This window comes from Oncorhynchus mykiss, chromosome 27 (assembly GCF_057628025.1).
Source record: "Oncorhynchus mykiss isolate SJ-2025 chromosome 27, ASM5762802v1, whole genome shotgun sequence".
Taxonomy (NCBI): domain Eukaryota; kingdom Metazoa; phylum Chordata; class Actinopteri; order Salmoniformes; family Salmonidae; genus Oncorhynchus; species Oncorhynchus mykiss.
Genome location: NC_143048.1, coordinates 1,799,997 through 1,815,408, shown reverse-complemented (window position 1 = coordinate 1,815,408; position 15,412 = coordinate 1,799,997). Strand labels below are relative to the sequence as shown.

General features: G+C 39.1%; 2 protein-coding genes across 5 annotated transcripts; one reads left to right on the top strand and one right to left on the bottom strand.

Moving 5' to 3' along the window:
- Positions 1-201: 201 nt before the first annotated feature.
- LOC110507300 (lipoyl(octanoyl) transferase 2) lies at positions 202-13,111 on the bottom strand. 4 transcript variants are annotated; one of them, XR_002471103.3, is made up of 6 exons: positions 11,871-13,111; positions 11,517-11,762; positions 9,244-9,411; positions 4,378-4,461; positions 4,010-4,107; positions 2,461-3,841 (listed from the first exon to the last, which is right to left on the bottom strand). XR_002471103.3 is itself a non-coding variant. In XM_090224151.1 (2 exons), the coding sequence occupies exons 1-2, from the start codon at positions 12,313-12,315 to the stop codon at positions 11,527-11,529; spliced, it is 681 nt and encodes a 226-aa protein (XP_090080277.1). In that variant the 5' UTR covers positions 12,316-13,111; the 3' UTR covers positions 11,512-11,526. The 4 variants fall into 4 exon arrangements, 1 of the variants encoding a protein (XP_090080277.1); XR_016492576.1 differs by lacking the exons at positions 11,517-11,762; positions 11,871-13,111 and adding an exon at positions 10,401-11,356 and having other exon boundaries at positions 202-3,841; XR_002471102.3 differs by having other exon boundaries at positions 2,461-4,107.
- A 412-nt stretch (positions 13,112-13,523) lies between these two features.
- Positions 13,524-14,517, top strand: defb4 (defensin beta 4). The gene is given in 3 exon segments (NM_001195169.1): positions 13,524-13,620; positions 13,949-14,075; positions 14,226-14,517. Coding segments are annotated over 3 exon segments (207 nt in total). The 5' UTR covers positions 13,524-13,565; the 3' UTR covers positions 14,251-14,517.
- Positions 14,518-15,412: the final 895 nt, after the last annotated feature.

The following is a 15,412-nucleotide window of genomic DNA, read 5'->3' as shown; positions in this document are numbered from 1 at the left end:
CTGTAGTGAAGCTGTCTCTAGAATAATGCAAGGTCTCTTTCATGATCATGTGAAAAGTCAATTGCTATGGAAATGCTGGGATGTGTTTTTCAATTATGTTAAAAGTAAGTATGATGCAACTATGATGGTGATACGATATGGATTACAATTATCATCATGAATATTAAGGCAATACTACACACAGACACTCAACCATGCAAATGTGCAGTTATTATTTATTTGGACATCACACATTATAGTCCTACTCTTATACAGACATCGTACACACTCACTATATCACATCCAAAATCATACACATCAACCTACTCAGATTTACTACACACATATCTTGTCTCAATTTTCTAACATCTGTGGCATTGGCTCACAGGCAAACAGGCCAGGGAATAAAGCAAATATTGCTAGAACCTATTTTTTGAAATCTAAATATCAGACATTTGAAAGCTCTAGTTTTGACCGTCATATCTCTGATGGCAGTAAATTTACAAGCTCTTATGGTCAATTTAGACTGAGAATAGTATCTAGCTATAATAACGGGTGAAATAAGTACAGCAGATTATAAAAAAAAGATCAGTCTTTACATAAAATAAAATTAATATAACACTTTACAGGAAACTCACTCTACATCCTTAGATTAAGTTGCGTGGAAAAGGGAATGGGGTGGTGAAATAATTTGTCATGGACAAAGGGTGTGATGATATTAATTAACAAAAATGTCGATCTGAATGTGCAAATAGTCAGGAATGATTCACAAAGAAGGTGGATCCTTTTGAATATGAAAGTGGATGAAAAAGATTTGGCTCATTAATCTATATGATCCATACTTCTTCAAAAATATTTATACCAATTTATTGAACTTACAGGCAACAAATGATCTAATCATTATGGTAGGAGACTATAACACAGTGTTAAGTACCTCATACCTCGGAAAGGTAATCACTCTACAAACTATCATCACCGTGCCCTTAAGGAAATCACAAATATTATGGACACATTAGAAATAGTGGATATTTGGAGACTAAAAAACCCTGACTTGGTGAGATATACATGGAGACTTAATCAAGCTAGTCGTCTTGACTACTTTGTCTCTTTCATCAAAGGTTTAAAAAGTTAGGAGACAGAATGTGATCGGAGCATCATCTAATTGGCATATTCACAACTCATATTTTCCACGTGGACAGGGATAATGGACATTTTATCAACGTTTACTGGAGAACAACTTAGTTTAAAATGTGACAAAATCATTTATAACTGAATTTTTCCAGTAAAATATAGGTTCAGCAAATCCCCTTATTGTTTGGGATACCTTTAAATGTACATTCAGGGTTCATTCAATTCAATATTCATCAATAATTAAAAAGCCATTTCTGGCAAAAGAGACAAGACTGACAAGGGAAATCCATGAACTAATAGTACAGGTAGATAGCAATATAAACAATACTACAGAGATACAAAATAAGGTAGAGGAAAGACAAAAATAACTAGAGGAACTTATTCAAGAATGATCTAATGTAATCTATTACAAAAAATAAAGCAAACTGGATGGAATATGGAGAAATGCACACATTTCTTCCTGAATCTTAAAAACAGGAACGCTAACAATTATTTGTAGAAACTCGTTACTGAAGACGGAGTCATCAATGATTCTCCGAATGTTATTTTAAAAGAGGAAGCTAATTATTTGTTGTTCTCTTTTCTGTCTCATCCTCTCCCACTGAATGAAGAATATGGTAAGGAATTCTTTCCAAATAATATAAAAAATGGAAAGGCCAAATTACAGGCCAAACTACAGAGGAAGAACTTTGAGGCCATTAAATCCTTTCAGTCTGGAAAAACCCCAGGGCTTGATGGCATACCGGTAGAGGTATATCAAGTATTTTTTGATAAAACAATCTAACAATGGAGCTTTTAGTATAACTACTCCTATAGAAATGGTAGTCTGTCGGGTACTGAGCAGGAAGGTCTGATTTCTCTATTATTAAAACAAGACGGCAAATATAAATACCCAGTCTATCTAAAAAAACTGGAGGCCCCTTACACTTCAATGTTGTGATGCAAAAATACTAGCGAAATGCATAGCACTTAGAATTAAAAGGGTTTTTACCAGGTATTGTTCATCCTGATCACTTTTTTTTTTTTTACATGGATGATACATTGGAGATAATATACAACTACTAGAAATAATAGAACATCATGAAACATAAGAAGCCAGGAATGGTATTTATAGCGGGTTTTTCAAATCATATGAGCAAAAAAATTTCACTTTATCTGGGACGCTAAACCAGACAAAATAAAACGTGCCTATCTATATAATGAATATGAATTGGGTGGGTTGAGATGATTAAATATAAAAGCACTAAACCTCTCTCTAAAAGGTTCACTCATTGAAAAGTTTTATTTGAACCCTTAATGGTTCTCAAGTAGATTACTAAGAAAAGCTCATCCATTTGTCTAAAAATGACCTTTTTGCCTTTGTGCAGATTAATTGAAAATTAGACTTTTTTCAAAGTATCTCTTTTTCAAACAAGCATTGCAGAGCTGGCTTCAATTTCATCCCCCTGAAAAGATAGAACAAATATTTTGGCTGAACTCAAATGTGCTGTTTGATAAAATACCTGTATTTATGGAAAATATGTTTGAAAAGGGTATTTTGTTCTTAAATTATATTGTAAATTGGAATGGTAGAATTATGTCCTTCATGGAGTTATCAGAATTGTATGGGAAGGTCTGCTCAATCCAAAAGTACAACCAATTGATTACAGCATTACCCCAAAAATGGAGGAGGCAGGTGACAGCGGGAGGAGGTAGGGAACTGAACTGTCTGCCCTATTTTAAAGGATCAAAACTGGAGGAGGAATAAAATTAGCATAAACAGGAAAGTATACCAGTTTCATTTGAGGACCAGAATGTTGACAACTGTGCCATACAGATTGCAAAATAGTTGAAGAGATTTTGGATGTACCGATTCCATGGTACAGGGTGTTTGAGTTGATGTATAAAACGCAAGATTCAAGACTTCGTGCTTTTCAGCTAAAATATAGAATTCTTGCCACCAACAATGTTGAATATTTGGGGCATAAAATCATCGAAGCTCTGCAGATTTTGTTGTGAGGATACAGAATCAATAGACCATTTATTTTGGTATTGCCCTCAGGTAGCCTGTTTCTGGTCTCAGGTTAAGGAATGGCTGAAAATGCATATCATTGATCTAAAATTGACCCTAGAAATAGAGAAAATAGAGACAAGTGTGAGTGGAGTTAGAATGATGGTCAAAGATAAAAGTACAAATAAAACATAATAAAAATAACATTTGAATAACACTAAGTGGCAGTGTTTTTACAACTAATGCCGGTTTGCCTGAGGCTGATGCCGTGCAGGTGTTTGTACACATGCATATACACACACACTCTCATTCAAATAAACACATGCATGTACACACACACATGTAATAGTGCCAGACATGCACACAAAGATATTGTTGGATTGCTGTTATGATTTTAGTTGTCCTTGATGTCCTTTGTTTTAAATGTATTATTTTGTTTGATTATTTTCTTGCATTGTTTGCTGTTTTCTTCTCTTTCTTTTTTTCTCTTTAGTTCATTCTCTTGGTTGTTGGTGCATTAGGGGGTTCTTGGGGGTGGGGAATGGAATTCATTGTATTTTTTATTCTTGAGGGGGACTGTGTGAGGGGTCTCGAATGGTTGAAGGACAGCTATTGGGGAACTGTGGGGGGGATCTTGGAGGGTTTGGGTTCATGTTTTTTGGCCTGATGGTAGATCGGTCAACGTGCCATTGAGCAGGGCATTGACCCTGGATGCTTCTGTGTGTCGCTCTGAATTGGAATCTGTTGGATGATTTAGTTGTTGAGCGGCTTCACTGCAAGTATATTGTACGTTTCGAATGATCAATAAATAAAAAATACAATTTTAAAAATGTATCTGCGCATTTCAGTAATAGCAGTTGTATAATTATATTCTAAGCAAGTAGGCTACATTTGTATCAGGTATACCACCTGTCAGATTGCTCTGCAAAACCCAAACGATCTGCATCAGGATCAGTTGCCATGACAATCTTGGCACTCTCTCTCTTAGCAAGGTGAAGGGAGAGCTCCTGCAACACCAAAATATCCAAACAACAATCATGGAGGCCACTTTATATTCACGGGAGATGCACACCAATTTGTAGAAAAAAAGATTTTATGCTTCAGAGATTTTATGCTTCCATAGTAACATTTCCTCACCAAAACATTCTCTAAATAGCATACTGTCTCCTACAAAATGCAGTGTTAAAAGCTTTTAGTACAACAATAAATCTAGATTCTGTATGCTCCATGCCTTGATTCAAGTGACCCTGGTAAAATGAAAAGCAGAAGTCTGATACCTTGCATCCGCTGTCCTCTTTAGGGTTGTGAGAGGCAGTGACCATCTCATCCGCTGCAACACACAGCCTCTTCACAGCATATGGCTAGGACAAATCACAAAACAGTAAGGACTTGAACTGAATTCGTGTAATTCTAAGCCTAATCTGAAAGCTCTAAAGACTATGACTTTACCAGCTGTATAGCCATACAAGTACGTCCAGAGATTTGACGACACAATCTGGCCATTAAAAAAAACTCTGTGGGGACATATGTGGAGAAGAGAAACACAGGAATATCTTTACAAAGCATCCCAGCTGCAGTCAACCGGGAAAGTCTGTAAATTAATTTTTCTTTTTTACTTTAACCGCCACCCCCAAGAAACAGATACAGACCAGAGCCCTATACTATGTACAGTACGTGGCTTGAGGCGTTAGCGAGGTAACTTTGGTCAACTGAGTTCGACTCGGTATAAACGGTACCACAAAAGTGGCTTTTTTTTTTTTTTTAACCTTTTAGCCAGGTCAATTTCTATGGCAACGAACCTGCTCCCGTGCAGGCTAACTGATGGCCAACTCCATCCCTCTCCCAAAGATTGCATCATCGCCTTCAATATTTAATCAATCAAATGTTGTGTGTTAAAAAAAAAAACATGTTAAAATACCTATCACATTACACATTTATGTACAACAGAATGCATTTGAAACGTCAGGCACAATAAAATATGTGTTCCTTAATCAAATGATTGTATCGACAGTGGGGAAAAAGTACTCATGCATTGATAAGCACACCAAAGATGGCATTATGATAAGTAATAAAATAAAGACGGCACTTCAACATGCCTATTTCACAGCATAGCCTGCTGAATTTGCAAGATAACTGATTTTGGCACAACTGAAAAATGTGGCACTGACTCGCCCATGGATTGATGTTTCAGCATTGTTCCAATGAAAAGTTTGGTGTTCCACTAGCCACATGCATGCAGTTACAAGCCTGCAAGAGTTAGCGGCAGGTGGACGAGCAAGTGGACGTTGGAATTTGAAGCTAACGGAAAATCCAGAGTAGATCTAGCGTCACATTGTAGTATACCCTTCACAGGGAATGGTCGGGAATAATATTTTTCAGAGAATTTACACATTTTCAATCCAGATAAAAAAAAATTGTGAGGGGGGGGTTTCCATTCAAACAGGACATAGAATTTAAAGGGGGGGGGGGGGGTTGTTGAGTACTGTACTAGCATTGTGGTCACTGATCTAATGTGTGTGAAAAAAGCCAGAGTTAGAGTTACTTTAGGCCACTCATTCTAGAGCAGTCATAATTTTGTAAAGCGGCTGTACTATTGTTCCATTTCCTTCATAATGCAAATGGGCATTGAAACATGTTAGCCTATTATATTGTTCCTACCTCTCTAACCTCTAGGCTACCTGCCGCTCCAAACTCAAATTTCTTGTATTCTAAATCTCTAGCATTTGGTTCCCTGCTTGTCAACTGGGAAACAACCTATACACGTCCTAAAAAAATAAATGTTCTGTTTTTATTTTGGCTCTCGAAATGTGTGTAGTTAAAAGTAGGCCAAGAATCTAATCCTCACTCAGCCCATTTGTATTCACAACTATTTTGCCATCACACAACTTCAGGCAGGAATGTGACCTCTATACACTTTATCACAGAGTAAGCCAAAGCCACTATCAGCAATACGTGAGGAGTTATTTATTAGATAACTTAAAAGGCCCACTGATATTTACAGCCAATTTTTTTTTTAAATTAATTTATATGAATCAGACTTTCTAATATGTCGCCAGTTATACGTGTTCGCAAGTTGTGGTATGATCTGCGGAGGAGAAAGAAGAAAAAGGTAAAGTACCGTTCACTGTAGCAACCAATGGCTTCCTTCGCTCGCGTGTCATACAGACATTCAGTTCGCTCAGGCAATAGATTGGCTGATGGAGCGACGTGACGAGACCCATTAAGTGAATTAAATGTTTTTAGTGGCAATCAGCCTATTTTGCGTTACGGCATATAATCACAAACACAGTACTAGTGAATCGATGTTAGCTTCAGCTGTAAACTAGCAAGGGAAGTTAGCCTACAAAGCTGGAAGCTACCAGAAATGTATTGCATTGTAAAGTGGTCTAGCCTGTATGATCCGTTATTGATGTCACCTGTTAAATCCACTTCAGTCAGTGTAGATGAAGGGGAGGAGACAGGTTAAAGAAGAATTGTTAAGCCATGAGACAATGATTGTGCATGTGTGCCATTAAGAGGGTGAATGGGCAAGACCTATTTACAGTTGAAGTCAGATGTTTACATACACTTAGGTTGGAGTCATTAAAACTTGTTTTTCAACCACTCCACAAACTTCTTGTTAACAAATTATAGTTTTGGCAAGTTGGTTAGGACATCTACTTTGTGCATGACACAAGTAATTTTTCCAACAATTGTTTACAGACAGATTATTTCACTGTATCACAATTCCAGTGGGTCAGAAGTTTACATTCAGTCAACTTAGTGTGCCTTTAAACAGCTTGGAAAATTCCAGAAAATTATGTCATGGCTTTAGAAGCTTCTGGTAGGCTAATTGACATCATTTGAGTCAATTGGAGGTGTACCTGTGGATGTATTTCAAGGCCTACCTTCAAACTCAGTGCCTCTTTGCTTGACATCATGGGAAAATCAAAAGAAATCAGCCAAGACCCCAGAAAACAAATTGTAGACCTCCACAAGTCTGGTTCATCCTTGGGCGCAATTTGCAAACACCTGAAGGTACCACGTTCATCTGTACAAACAATAGTACACAAGTATAAACACCGTGGGACCACGCAGCTGTCATACTGCTCAGGAAAGAGACACGTTCTGTCTCCTAGAGATGAACGTACTTTGGTGTGAAAAGTGCAAATCAATCCCAGAACAACAGCAAAGAACCTTGTGAATATGCTGGAGGAAACAGGTACAAAATGATTTATATCTACAGTAAAACAAGCCCTACATCGACATAACCTGAAAGGCCACTCAACAAGGAAGAAGCCGCTGCTCCAAAACCGCCATAAAAAGCCAGACTACGGTTTGCAACTGCACATGGGGACAAAGATCGTACTTTTTGGAGAAATGTCCGCTGGTCTGATGAAACAAAAATAGAACTGTTAGGCCCTAATAAAGGGGAAAAAAGGGGAGGCTTGCAAGCTGGAGAACACCATTCCAACAGTGAAGTACGGGGGTAGCAGCATCATGTTGTGGGGGTGCCCTGCTGCAGGAAGGACTGATGCACTACACAAAATAGATGGCATCATGAGGCAGGAATATTATGTGGATATATTGAAGCAACATCTCAAGAAGTTAAAGCTTGGTCGCAAATGGGTCTTCCAAATGGACAATGACCCCAAGCATACTTCCAAAGTTGTGGCAAAATGGCTTAAGGACAACAAAGTCAAGGAATTGGAGTGGCCATCACAAAGCCCTGACCTCAATCCTATAGAATATTTGTGGGCAGAACTGAAAAAGCATGTGCGAGCAAGGAGGGCTTACAAACCTGACTCAGTTACACCAGCTCTGTCAGGAGGAATGGGCCAAAATTCACCCACCTTATTGTGGGAAGCTTGTGGAAGGCTACCCGAAACATTTGTCCCAAGTTAAACAATTTAAAGGCAATGCTACCAAATACTAATTGAGTGCATGTAAACTTCTGACCCACTGGGAATGTGATGAAAGAAATAAAACCTGAAAAATCTCTCTATTCTGACATTCACATTCTTAAAATAAAGTGGTGATCCTAACTGACCTAAGACAGGGAATTTTCACTAGGATTAAATGTCAGAAAATGTGAAAGTGAGTTTAAATGTATTTGGCTAAGGTGTATGTAAATTTCATACTTCAACTGTAAGCACCTTTAAACGGGGTATGGTAGTAGGTGCCTGGCACACCGATTTGTGTCAAGAACTGCAACACTGCTGGGTTTTTCACACTCAAGTCTCTCGTAGGTATCAAGAATGATCCACCACCAAAAGGACATCCAGCCAACTTGACAACTGTAGGAAGCATTGGCGTCAACATGGGCCAACATCCACGTGGAACGCTTTCAACACCTTGTAGAGTCCATGCCCCAAGAAATTAAGGCTGTTCTGAGGGCAAAAGGGGATGCAACTCAATATTAACACGGTGTTCCTAATGTTTTGTACACTCAAAACATATACACACTGAGTATACCAAACATTAGGAACACCTTGTTAATTTTGAGTTGCAACACCCATCAGACAACGACCCTAAGCACACAGCCAAGACAACGCAGGAGTGGCTTCGGGACAAGTCTCTGAATGTCATTGGGTGGCCAACTAGAGCCTAGACTTTAACATCTCTGGAGAGACGTGAAAATAGCTGTGCACCGACGCTCCCCATCCAACCAGACAGAGCTTGGGAGGATCTGCAGAGAATGAGAGAAACTCCCCAAATACAGGTGTGCCAAGCTTGTAGCGTCATACCCAAGAAGATTTGAGGCTGTAATCATTGCCAAAGGCGCTTCAACAAAGTACTGAGTACAGGGTCTGAACACTTATTAAAAATGTGATATTTCATTTTTATACTTTTGCTAAAATTTCATTTTTTTCCTTTTCATTACAGGGTATTGTGTAGATTTAGGGGACAAAGGCAATTTAATCAATGTTAGAATAAGGCTGTAAACTAACAAAATGTTGAAAAAGTAAAGGGGTCTGAAAACTTTCCGAATGCACTGTATAAACCCAAGGTTGATGATTTACTGTCACCGAGGACCTCAGCTCTTCCAATTTTGTTGTTGTTGATCTGTAACCAGGAAGTCGCTCCGCTGTACACAATGTCATATAGCTGAGTGAGTCTATACCTTTAACATAACTTGCTCAGAGAAGGAAACTATTATTAACCTGTGTGGACTGGATGATTGTCATAACCTTAATGAAGGCAAAGCCTACGCCCATGGCTGCCCTCAGCCCTGCCGTCCCAAATGCCATCCTGCAGCACAGCCTAAGCCTCAGCTCCTCCACTTGCCTATCCTGCAATAGGGCCTCTATCTGAGCTCTGGTCCATCGATTCTGAATGGGGAAAAAACATCACAAATTAGCTACACATTCAGCACTCTCTTAATGACATTGTTAACGTCATGTCAACACAGTTACACACAACTTAATTTAAGGCTGACTCAATCAGCAAGCAAGTTAAATATACAATACCCACTGCTTCAGCATTATGGTTGAGCTACACTGGACTGAATAAAAATATAATCTTGTTTGATAAATAAGCATTTGTTGATACAAAATATTCTATTAAATCTAGACACAGTACCAGTCATAAGTTTGGAAACACCTCCTCCTTCCATTTTTTTTTTCTTTATTTTACTATTTTCTATATTGTAGAATAATAGTGAAGACATCAAAACTATCAAATAACACACATGGAATCATGTAGTAACCAAACTTTTGACTGGTGCTGTAGATCTGGGCTCTCACAGTTCCATGCTGCATCTGACAGTCCGAGTCAAGTTAAGGGGTCAGACAGATCCATTGCTTTTACACCCTTTCTCAACTAGGGCAGCAGTGCAAGTGTTTGGGGTGGAGTAGAGGCTGCATGAGCCAGGCTCTGTACTTTTTTGTTATTAATAAGAAAAATAGGTACAATTGTAGCCTGGGTACCAGACTTGTTTGTGCTAATATTCCACCCCTTATCATATGCCAAACTGTTTGGCATAATGACAAGGAGTGGAATGTTAGCAAACAGATCCTGCCCTCATTTACTTTTTAAAAACTTTTTTTACATTTTAGTAATTTATGCAGAGCAACATGGGTTTGGCAGATGTTCTTAACAAGTCAGCTTGGGATTCGAACCAGCAACCTTAAGGTTACTGCTCTAACGCTCTTAACCGCTAGGCTACCTGCCACGAATATGCAAGAAACACACACTGCAGGGATTTCAGAAGATCTCCGAGCAAAAGAACATAAGGATTTTGCACCGGACAACTCAAATCAGTGCACTTTCCATAAAAAGTGTTAGCTATGATAATGACACTGACCGGTGACTCACTGACCTTATCCACTGGTAAATAGCCTCCAAGGCAAGTCGCACGTCCCCAGTTGCATGGCAATTTAGGTCCAGTTCTCCATAGCAGGATATTGTGCAGCAAAACACCAAGCTAGCTAGCTACGTAGATAACGTTAACCAACGTTAGTTTACAAAACTAGCAGGCTAGCAATAGGCCAGGCAGGGCAGAACGTCCCTAGTATCGGTCTTGACGTCTGTTTGCTTTGGCTACCGAAACAGATAGAGCTAGCTACATATCTAAAATATAATCATCAGCCAAGATAGAAATGTATTATCTAACCAACCGTTAGGACGCTACCTAGCTTGACTCGCTAGAGTGATGGTGTTGTTGATGACCCCATGCCATCTTATCTGCAGTGGTCATCTGGCTGTGGTAATCACCCTTGGAAAAACAGTAAACTAGGTAGTTATAATTAGTTACCTAGCGTAGCAACATAATGGCCCCACTTGTCCTATCTTGGCACTCAAGTTGTCTTTATTAATGTTAAACTAGTTAGTTCGCTACCTTACTTAGCCCTTGTTTAGTAGACTGGGGTTCGGTTACCACAGCCACAAATTCAACATTGGCTATATCGTAAAAATTTGTGAAATTAAAATGAGCTTTTTGGTCTTAAATTAAGATTAGGCATGAGGTTAGCAGTGTGATTAAGGTTCGTTTTAAAATCTATTACATTTTAGAAATAGTCGGGGTTTAGCCATCAGTGTGACTGTGGTAACTAGTGACGACCAACTAGCAGCCTTCAGTCGCGCGGCTACATTATTATTATTATTATATATATATTTTTAACCTTTACTAAACTAGGCAAGTCAGTTAACAAATTCGTATTTACAATGACGCCTACACCGGCCAAACCCGGACGACGCTGGGCTAACTGAGCGCAGCCCTATAGGGCTCCCAATCACGGCCGGTAGTGAAGCCTTTAGCACGGAGACGCAGTGCCTTAGACCGCTGCGCCACTCGGGAGCCACATTTACCCCACCATAACATGAACAGCAGACGTACGCCCTCATAGCACAATCTGGGAAACATAGTTTCTTAGCTGACAGGTGATACAGAGAAAACAACATTTTATGATTGTGAAAATATACATGTTAAATTTACCAAGCAGTGTTTATTCATTATTTGAATATTCTCCATTATGCAGTGTGCAGTCAAACTGATCACGGAAAGTTTCCAGCAGTAGTGGGATGGATTCTTCAATAGAGACATCTCTTCCCAGTTCTTGACTAAGGGATGTGACACCTTTCCCTACAATCCCACAAGGCACAATGTTTTCAAACCAGCCCATATCTGTGTTGCAGTTCAGTGCCAAGCCATGAGATGTTATGTATCTCCCACAATGGATTCCTGAAAGAGGAAACATTTTTACTATAATATCAATAATGACATATTGTAGCTTTGTTGTTGTAAACATTGCAAAAATTGGGTAATCTTTAATTTAGAAGGTTAACCTACCTATGGCACATATCTTGTTGGATCCAACCCAGACCCCAGTGTTTGGGGAGGTGGATGCTTTTATCCCATACTTTCTGCAAAGGTTGATGACAGTCCCCTCCAGCTCACACACGTACCATCGCACGCTTTTCTTGAAGCAGCCCAAGTTGAGTATTGGGTAGCACACCAACTGCCCTGGACCATGGAAAGTTATGAGTCCGCCACGGTTGCTACGAAAGAATTCAGCACCAAGGAGTTTGAGTCTTTGCTCTTCTTCGAATGGGTATAGTGCCTGTCTGATTCCTATGGTGTAGACTGGTGGGTGTTCACATAGTAGCAGAGCATTGTGCAATTTGTCTTTAGAATCCAGATGTCTCCTAACATAGAGTTGCTGTACCTGTAATGCACGCCCATAGGAAATACGACCCAACTGGATCACTTCAACTGCTGCTTTTGAAGGGTACATTTTCGATGATAATTGAGTGTAAACTCCTCATTCGAGGTTTTCAGAAGACAGACATTGCCAAGTTTCTATTGTGAAGGACATAACGTACAGTAACATTGACCATGCAGCTCGCCACTCACAACGAACGTTGCATCCTTTGACTGTGTCTGATAATGCCTGGTTCCATGATGCAGATTATCCAGTGTCGAGAACTTGTAGATGGGGGCAGAGACGTTGAACGTCGCTGGTCGACTATTGTTAAATGTACATCCTTTGCAGTCTGTTTGAAATGACTGAACAATGGCGACATAATCAAGTGTGCATACTTGACATCCATGCCATGGGCGCAGCCATATTAGATTCGTTATTTATTCTTTAATAGTGGTTCAACCAGCTGAGTGGTGCGTTATCGCCACCGACTGGACGGGGTTGTAACCGCAAGGCTTTCTGATATGAGGCACAGTGTTACGTTACCGCCCTCTAGCGTTTTAGTGTTCGAACAACATCAGAGACAAAATATGTATGTGGCCCCCTCTGAATACTTTGAAAATGCATACTTCCTTGCTCCTTTCCCTAAGGTAAAATCTGGTAGGCTTATAGTGGATTTGTGAAAGTTAATGCAACCCCTTGCTTTCACCCATCTGTCCTGTTAGATCCAGGATATGGAGACAATGATACATTGATTTCATCAGTACCTGAACCAGGACTGAGTGTTGGGGGTAGAGGTGGTATCTACTGTACCTTCTTGTCAATTTCCCTCCTTCTACATTGACCTGAAAAAACAGGACTGGTAAAAGCATATGCCAGGTAGGATAGGGGCCCACACCACATTGCTTTCACCTATCCAATATTTTTAAATCAGTGCAGATGAAAGGAATGGAATGAGGGAGAAAATGTAGATGATTGTCATGCATCCCTGATTGGTTCCTTGAGTGTTTAAATTAAGTGGGGAGGCATAAGTCTTACATCGGGCAGAATACATTTTTTCTTTCACTAGTAGCTCTAACATTATTCAGACAAGAGCAAGAAGGGCTGATCTAAGAGTAGGCTAATGTAATTACACATGATTTGATTCAATTCCAATGTGTACTTCCCACTGGTCCCCATGTTCCAGGTCAGTTTTTCCCCCTCCTTATTTGAAGCACAAGCTCTGACTCATGACTACTAGTCTTATTAGGTTAACTGGGACTGATTGCAAAGAATAGACAAATCCTGAGAGAAACTGTCACATTGCAACTCTTCTAAAGAACAGTCAACATCAGCAAATCATCATGAAATATCACTGCACGATGCTCTTGGTGCTCCTCGCTTTCTTGGCCATCGCATGTAAGTCTTAAACTACCCTCTTGTGAAACAGACAAGGTCAGAATTACTAACATTATTATTGACTCATCTAGCTGTTTGAGTGATATTTTGCTATTTAGTTTTACTACAGACCATAATTTGCAAGTCTTTAAACTGTTACAATACTGTAAAATTACTGCTCAGCAGAAGCATTTTCTCTGGTGATAAATGCGGAATTGCTATAAACATCTAAGAAACTATTTATAATACTGTACCTGTATTTCATGAACGTGTGAAAGGTAATTTAATCAAATGAAGATACTTAAAATGATACAAAGGCAAATAAAACATCCTGTTTTTTAAATGACAGGTGATGTAAATGAAGCAGCTGCATTTCCAATTCCATGGGGATGCTCAAACTACAGCGGGGTCTGCCGTGCTGTCTGTCTGTCAGCAGAACTACCATTTGGACCTTTTGGATGTGCTAAAGGATTTGTGTATGTTTATTGTTACCTTGATTAATGTGATGCATAGGCTCTGTTTGAGAGTTACGTTGTGTACTTTTCAAAATGCTGTAATGTGTTGAATATTGATTTAGTGGCTGCCAATGTAAAGTACTACTATTAAAACATCTGTCTCTCTTTCAGATGCTGTGTCGCCCACGTCTTCTAAATCTCTTCAGTGTTTGTCCTGCGCCTAAACTTCCAGCTAAATCAATGCAACAGTTACTTTTCTATGCACTTTGGCATTTATCCTCTTGCAATTGAAGATAATGATTATAAGACCTGCATTCACAGATACTCCCTTGGTCTGCATTGATGTTCCTCCAACTTTTCTTCAATACCAACTACTCTGACATGATTATCACACACATGTTAAGAAATTAAATGGTTTGATATTTTAAAACACTACTTCAGAATAAAATGAGAATGGAAAATATAACATTGCTGTTGAGTAATACTGGCTATGATGTAGTTGTGCAGTGTAGAGAGCAACTTGAGCTAAGCCTGAAGCTGAGGCAACAATGCAATCCGATCTCTAAAGCCTTGTTCACATTGGCAGTTTGAAGTGACTCAAATCCTATTTATTTGTATATCTGATTTGAATCTGTTTTTTTTCCTGCAGTCTGAACAGCCAAAAAGAACATGGAATCAGACACCTTTGAAGGTGGTTTGAAGTCCGATACAAATCTGATTCCTGGCCATGTGACTTGTGTCTGAATGGTCAAATCTGATTTATTTGCCCTCAAGTGGTTTTTAGACTGTTATTCAGCGTATCTTGTTGTTGCTAGCTACGCTGTTGAAAGTTTGACAAGAACATGTGGTAGCTAACTAGCATGTTAATTGTTTACAAACAAATGAATGAATGTGCTAGAAAGCTAAACAGCTGCCTAGCTAGCTAGTTGACCTCTGTGGCCAGGGCTCTCGACTTTTTCCACTCACCCTCCCGGTACTGTCCCGAAGTGTAATTTTAACATTCCAAAACTGAACCATCCCAAAATTAAAATACTTTAAAAAAATGTTTTGATATGCCAACATGGGTCTAGGTCATTCGCAGTGCTTTTAAAGTAAGTGGTGTATTTCTGAGACAGATAAAGTCTCTATTGCATACACTTAATTTGTTAGTTTAAAAAAAAAAGCATCTTAATGAAAACAGACATTATTAATAATAATGTACTGTATTAATTTAACATGTTAACCCCATGTATACAATATATCTAAGAGAGAACAATGGTATTTCAAATTGGTTACTGAATAAACATTAGTTAGACATTTACAGTCCAGCACCAGCTGCCCCATGAAACATAACACAACAATATACAATAAAGAACGTG